The 7,436-nt window shown below is 47.2% G+C and overlaps 1 protein-coding gene across 4 annotated transcripts in view; it reads left to right on the top strand.

Annotated features, from left to right (window-relative positions):
- The first annotated feature begins 1,968 nt into the window (after positions 1–1,968).
- PTBP1 (polypyrimidine tract binding protein 1) overlaps positions 1,969–7,436 on the top strand; it is a 31,570-nt gene continuing 26,102 nt past the window's right edge. For 2 of the 4 annotated variants that reach the window (XM_072845909.1, XM_072845908.1), the window contains exons 1-2: positions 1,969–2,097; positions 6,340–6,370. In XM_072845909.1, coding sequence (XP_072702010.1) covers positions 2,090–2,097; positions 6,340–6,370 — 39 coding nt within the window. In that variant the 5' untranslated portion in view covers positions 1,969–2,089. Of the gene's footprint in view, positions 2,098–2,187; positions 2,209–6,339; positions 6,371–7,436 lie in introns of those variants that run through there. The other 2 variants (XM_072845910.1, XM_072845912.1) reach the window with 2 other exon arrangements.

Raw genomic sequence — 7,436 nt, 5'->3', positions numbered from 1 at the left:
GGTAAGATCCAAGCTCAATGGAAGCTCTTGCATTTCACAAATGGTGACAAGAGTGAGGCAGCAAGTTGATGCCTGGTCCTGGCCACCAAAATATCTGAGCACTGCCCCACTCTCTGAGAAAAGAAGGCATCTGGTCATAGGAACCAACACCATAATACGTGTTTGGGATAAAATAATAGACAGTTTCACTTGTAACTTGTTTTTTTCCATATTCATGTGTCTAGTGTGCGCTTCAGAGAGAAATGAGAATATAAAATGCATGTCTGTACCTGTCAAAGTTACCTGACATTAAGCAGAAACACTGCCCAAGGATAAGACTCCGAATTTCATTTGCACTATATTTTAAAAATCTTTTTCTGAACCTTCACATATGTACCACTGACACAGCTGTGTTACAGCTCAGGTGCTTCCATCAGCGGCACTGATCTGTATTTGTGCTTTACTGTTTACCACTGACAATAGAGGTGGATTGTCAGAATTGTACAAATGTTTTCACAAAAAAAGTCAAAAGAGGGTGTGCTGGTGAGGTACGAAGGATCCTTTCTACAGCAAGACCGGTATTATGTTGCCTAGAAACTCTCAAAACAGGGTTGCAGCTAATGATCAATGTGGACTGGACATTTGATATTTGATTCAATGCTACACAAGGGACTCGTAGCGAGGTCTGGGACAATTAATTCTTGTGCTGCAGTCAACGGATGGGGCTATGACAAGTGAGGCAAAGAAAATGAGTAATTGCTAGTAGAATTCCCAGTGAGCAAATATTGTCTATATTTAAACAGAGACATGCAGCATTTCATCTATGGAAGCAAACTGCTTTACAGAATGATGTTAGTGGAGAGGAACCATCAATGTCCGGGTGGACAGGAGGATGATCCTAAGATCTGCTCGGGCTCCATCAGGACCCTGGTCCTCGTGAACAAAGTAAATGCACCAGCACCGTCTACAGCAGGAACCAGACGGACACATCTTCTCCCTTATTTTTGTTAAGGGGCCTTCATCTTGTGGCACATGAACAAGCTCAACAATCATTTTTAAGGGAGCCACAGAAAGTATCTAACACAGGTAAGTCCGTTGTAGCAGGCTTAAATTTACTATAGATGGCCCAGCACCTGAAAAGGAAATCTTCCAGAGGTTTGAAAATCCCCAAAGACAGGAAATCCGTGGATTTTACCTCCATCTCTGCAGAAGTAAGGCCTACAGGCAATGACAGACATTAAGAGTGAAACAAACTTATTTAATTAACCACTGAGGTCCACCTGACCAGAAGAAAAGCTGGTTTTGGTCAGCAAATGGTGTCAGGACTGTAACTTAGGAAAAATATTACCCTGCTGCCTAAGCAGAGCAGGTAGGTGTTATGTCTTACCTCACAAGTTCTCTCTCTCTCTCTCACCCACTGGGTAATCTTTATCCTTAAGACATTAACTGCAATTAAACAGACTTTGTCCTGTATCTTAAAGAAAACTTCTAAGGGCTGTCTAGCGCCATTAAAAGTCCCCAGACTGGCAGTGCTAAATAACTAACCTAATTTCGGCGAGGAGCCCGCTCTCCCTTACTCGAGATGGCAACGGACAGGAGGGGGCGGCTTTCCTGCCCGTAGCCAACATGGCGGCGGCGGTTGGGCCGCTCCCGCAGGCCCCGGCCCGCGCTGCGGGTGACAGCACAATGTGCACGTTGGGACCTTGCCCGTATTCAAGATGGCGCCCAATGCGGTTATCCCATGCCCTGCCCCCAATCAAGATGGTGGATCCGTGTGGCATTTCGGCATCCTTCCCGCTCTCAAGATGGCTCCTCCCAGCCGTCTCCCTTCGCCTACCGAATCGCGCCGCGCACCGGCGCTTTGCTCCGCCCCTCATCCCGCCTGCAGCCAATAGGCTTCGCGAGGGGCGCCAGGGCGCCAACCCTCGGAGGCGGGCGATCCCCGCCCCTGCTATCAAGATGACATCTCCGATAGCCAATGGGGCGTTGGCGCGGGTGAGGCGGGCCGGGCGGCGCCGCCATTTTGTGAGTCTATAACACGGAGCGGTTGGGTTCGTTCCTGCTATTCCGGCGCCTCCACTCCGTTCCCGACGGGTCTCCTCCGTGTGCAATGGACGGGTGAGTCCCCGCCGGCCCGGGCCTCGGCACGAGCGGCACCGCGCCGGGGGCCGGGGAGCAGCGTTGCCGGACCCTTCCCGGGGTGCGGAGGAGGGGGAGAAGGCGGCCGAGGTTCGGGACCCGCGCCGGGGGCTGGGGCGTTACCTGAGGGGGGCGCCGAGGGTGCGGCCGGGCCGCCCGGCGGAGGCGAGGCGGGAAGGGGAGGGGCGGCCGCCGGCGGTGCGGGAGAGGGTCTCCCGCGCGGGCCGCGCTCCCGGAGCCCCTCCCCGCGGGGGGAGAGCGGGGGCGGGGGCGGCCCCTGCTGCGGGGCCGCCGCCCCGGCGCGGCGCCTCGTGCGGACCGGCCGCCGCGCGCTCTCCCGCCGCCGCTCCCCTCCCGCCTCGTGTTCGCGCCCCGCCGGGGCGAGCCGCTCCGTGCCGGGGGTCCGCCCCGTCCCCGCCGGGGCTGGGCGTGGGGAAGGGGGCGCGACCCTCGCGAGGGGCCCGGCCGGCTGCGAGCGCCGCGTGGGCGTGCGGCTGGGGGGGGCCGGGCACGGCGCCTCTGGTGGCCCGGCCCCGCGGGGGAGGGGGCAGGGGGTGCCGGGAGCGGGCGCACCTGGCGGGGGGGGCGCGCCCGGGGCTGGCAGCTGATTCACGCCGGGGCCTCGCTCCTATTGTCTGGCGCTTTCGCAAGCGGGGGGGCGGGGGGGGCTCTCGCTGGATGTTCTTTTGTGAGCAGTTTTTTCGATCAGCACAAGTTTCGCATCCCGTTCCGAGGAGCTGTAACGCTTGCGGGCAGGCCAGGAGGCTCGCTGGATGTAAGGTTTCCATTGCAGTGTTACCTGAGATCCGTAGGTAGAGCTGCAGCGGTAGAGCAGAGCTGTTCTCGTGCTCCCTCCTCCTCCTATTGTCCAGCTCTGAACTCCTTCGAGACAAAACTTTCCTCCGTGCCTGTTTGACTCGTGTAGTTTTTCTAGAGCGCACCTCTCATCTTGGGCAGCATTGATTTCTCTTTAATCACCACCTCATCCGGTGTCTCGGTTCGGGAGGGTTTGCTTTAAAACTGTTTTATCAAGGCAACTCTGTCAGAAATGAGGTCTCTCGCATGGTGTGATTTTTAGTAATTTGATTTTTGTTTCTTCTAGAGTGCAGTAGTTAAAATACTTCTAAAGGACTCCCAGTAAGCAGTTTGTTTTCCCAGAGCCTTAAGTACGGGAAGCCCAAATTAGTGCCTCCTTGCTTCTTGCCTCAGAACACTAGTCTGGTGAGAATTAGGCGCAGTCACATGTCTGGTTTTTTTACACACTGAAAAGCTGGTGTCTCAGTGTTGTTTTCATCTTGAAAAAAAAATCGTGTATCTTATTAATTTTCACAGTCCAGGGTGCAGTTCAGGTTGCTCTGCTTTTAACAAGTTGCTCATCATGTTGAATGATATTTAAAAAAAAAAAATCTTCAGCGTGCCAGATCATATATTCTAATGGCAAAAATCAGTTTATCAGCTGTCTTCTCCATAGTTCCTAGGAAGGCTGATTTACTGTGTATGTTAAAATAGTTGTTATTTTACTGTAGAAATTTTAGTATAAATATCATACGAGTCTTAACTATCCATTATCTTTTGAAGATCTTGGTGCATGTTGTGTTCATGCTGTGAAAGCTCTCTCCTGTTGAAACTTCGAGAGCTGCTTCTGAAAATGGTTTTACATGTTTGCCTAGCTGGCGGTGAGTGGCCTGTCTGGCTACAGGCTGCTTCTGTCTGCTTCTCCCACCTAAAACGATACGTAGCTGTGCTTTTCAAATGATCCTGTTGGAATAAGTTGCTTTGTTAAAGTACGTGAGGAGATCGTATGGGAAATGCTGCTTTGGAAAATGACCTAGAGGTTTTACTGGTGCTGCTTAATTTTTCCCCTCATTGTGTAGGAATTATGCCATTCCATGTAAAAAGTAATTTTTATGAAAGGCTTTATTGCCTATTCTTTCAGAAATGAGAAAAGTTTTAATCCCCTACTTAAGGTTGACAAGAGAATGAAGCTTAAGTTATGATCATTTATTGAGAGGGGAGTGTGTGTTAACTGGAAGTATATTGCACATTTCTTGAATAAAAATTCTTAAATACTGTTGGCGCTTGATTCATGCGGTATTTGTTATCAAATGAGTTACAGCAATATTCCAGAAATTGATAATTCTTGGCAAATAAAGCGGCTCTTCCTGTTGGATAATTTTAAATACTATCCCCTCTTAAGGCTACTTTATGTAAAACATTTCCTGTGTGTGAGGCCCATGAGAGGAACAGGAAGTAAGAGAAATTGCTCTGGGGTAAGTTTGAGAGTTTTGGAAACTTGGGAGATTCCCTGTTCTTGTTATGCTTTGCTGGAAATAATTTTTTTTAAGTTATGAAAATCGCTGGGTTAATGTATGTATGTAAACTGAAGAAATGTGTACTCATATTTAGTAATTCTAATAGAATGATTAGGGTTCTTTAAACTGGTATGTGCAGATGGGTTTAATTAGTTCATTACTGCTGGCTGTCAAAGTGCAGCAAAACCCATCTGTCTTTGCTGGTGACCAGACATCAGGGGACTGCAAAGCCTGGCGTTCTCATACAGAGTGTTCTTTAAGTAGTTCACTTGGAAAAAAGAAACTATCGCGTGGCTTCCTGGCAGCAGCCATTGGATCAGACTGTAACTCCAGCTGTAAATTGCTGGGTTATGATGACATGGCAGGTTGGTTTTGAAGAGGAAGTATGAGGAGCTGAGCTGGCTTATACTTGTGTTATGGCTTATTTGTGGAGCTGGTGAAACATGAATGACTTAAGATCGAGCAGTATTTAATTCCCTGAAAAGTTATGAATTGTTGCAGGCAGGTAGGGAAGGAAGAACTAGTAAATGCAAGTTCTCTAGCATTAAATCACTTTGTAGAATTGTTCTTGAGTACTTCAGATTTCATATTGCTGTTTTAAAAATGACTGCCCTGCCTTCTGCTTCTCTGCCGTGTTTCCTTAAAATTGCTGCAGGTCTGTTAGCCAGCCACTTTTGGATTCTTTACTCTGAAATTATGGTCAGCTATTTGAAAGACGGGAGTTGAAACAGGCAGTGACGCATATATGTCAATCTAAAACGATTGTTTCTGCTCTCAGTTTTATGTTGCTGCTTTACAGTCATTTGGAGTTCATTTAAAAAAAAAGATATAATCTTCAGTGCAAGGGTATAACTGAAATCCTTAGGCTGTCTTGAGCGCTCCCACAGAAGAGAGTAACGTGTAGGTACGGTAATACTCTGGAAGATTACCCAGGTATAATAAGCCAAGCCATAGACAAGTCATTCTGATTCCATTAATGAAAAAAGTTGCTATAAGTAGATGTATGTTGTGATATTTAATGTTCACTGTTGACAAGAGCTAGCACGAGTTGCTCGAGGTACAGCTAACGCTATTTTTTATGCTAGGTAATCGGGAAGTCTCATTTTAGGAGGTTTAAGCATATATGGTACAGTTCAATAACTTTTTTCCTTCAGATCTGTGTTAGGGAAAAATACTATTTGTTTTCCTGAGTAGGAAAGAATTGGTAGAGGAATCTTGTGTGCAGGCATAGCCCAGTCTGGGAGCTGCCTGGACCTCTTCACTGCTCTTTCTAATTGTGCTCTGTTAGTCTGGCACTGGTCTGGCTCCAGTGGTGTTAGCCTGGCTGGAGGGCTGCTGTAAGCCCGGCACAGGCGCTTCGCTTGGCTGAGAGAACAGCCCCAGCTCGGCGTGATGTGTGCTGTCTGTCTGTGGTGCTGCTGGAGCTCCAGCATTAGTCGTCTTCACTGTTGACTCGATGATTTTGCTAGAGATGGCCTCTTTACAGCCTAGCAGAGGTTACTCCTTTGAACACACAGTTAAGAGTTGCAGAAGTGAATGTTGGTGATGGAGTTGACTCGATGCTTTTGCTCTTGGTTTGGTCAGAGGTGGTGTTCTAACCGCATTGCTTTCCTGTGAAGGATGCCAGGCCGTGTTAACGGTGGGGTTTGGTCTTGGTCCCTTGTGGTACCCTTGCAAGAGAGCGAGCTCCACTGTAGGAAGTGGAAGAGCTGCAGTTTTCTAGCACTGCTGGGTCCTGGGTCTCCACCATCACCATCTAATAATTTTTCTTTGTGTAAACTGTCCTTGGCTCACTTGCAAAGACAACTGTGCACTTTGACTTGCTTTTTTCTTACTACTGTAAACTATGCTGGATATTTGTGGCAAACCTATCTAACTTTTTTAATCCTTTTCTTTCTTTTTTCTACAGCATTGTCCAAGATATAACAGTTGGTACAAAGGTAGGCACTTCTCACTTTTTCTCTCTTTTTACACTGCTCAGCATCTGACCTAGTTTTAGCCTCACCAAATGTAGATCTTCAGCTTTAAAGGCTCATTTCTGGTACCATGTAAATTGGTTTTAACCAGAAGGTAATTTAGTTTCATGTGCATTTAAAACTTTTATTATAGCTCAGCATTTAGCTCCTGGCATTTGGACACTGATTATCAACTGTCAGAAAAGAACTTTATTGCATTTAGAAACAGCCCTTTCCCCTCCTAAAATGTCAAGCCATGCTTGTTATTTGTGTGCTAGACAATACTTCTCAATGGAGAAATTGGTCCTTTTGAGAACTTTATTTCCTTTGTTTATGTGAATTCCTGTTCAGTTATATGTCAAAACCCCTTCTGCCACAAAAAATTGAGTGTTTAGCTGTTGATTTTTCTCTTGCGAGTACAGTAAATATGACCTTTACCCTTCTAGTCTCAGGTTTTGAAAGTGCAGACTTAGCCCTGAAACTCAAAGTGCTGACAGGAGCCTCCTTATCTGCTGTGCGTGGTAATAGGCTGTTGTGTTCACAGGATAAAAGCTCATTCCTGCGAAATGTTGAACTGGAATGTGCAGGATAGACTGGCACTCCTTCATGTATTAAAGGTTTTTCATTTCACTTTGTGAACACTGTAGCTAATGCTCTGGGATCAGGATTACAGTAAGTTCAGCCCTGTGAGTTCTTTTGGTTAGATAGTGTGTGTCTGAATGTTGGGCCTCAAAGTAGTAATCTGACAGCTTTTTTAATGGCCTGAATTGTGTGGTGTTAGCGTCTTCGTTATTAACTAAGAAAGAGCGTTGTGTGTGGCAACTTGAATAGGCTGGTGAAGTGATGCAGTGTGTGATAGGACTGATTTGAAGTAGAGCTGAGCTTGTGTAGTGTGAGCTCTGTTAGGTCTACCTAAGTGAAGTAGGAGCATTGGAGAGAACTTGCTCCTAAACAGCAGATTTTGTATTGAAAGTGCAAAATTAGATGTGACTGCTGTTAAGCACAGGCATGTTTGTTAGTGCTTTAGGGTTTCCAAGAAGCATTAAAGACA

This window comes from Ciconia boyciana, chromosome 24, assembly GCF_034638445.1.
Source record: "Ciconia boyciana chromosome 24, ASM3463844v1, whole genome shotgun sequence".
NCBI lineage: Eukaryota > Metazoa > Chordata > Aves > Ciconiiformes > Ciconiidae > Ciconia > Ciconia boyciana.
The sequence above is the reverse complement of the archived record's forward strand: the minus strand, read 5'-3'. Positions and strand labels throughout refer to the sequence as shown.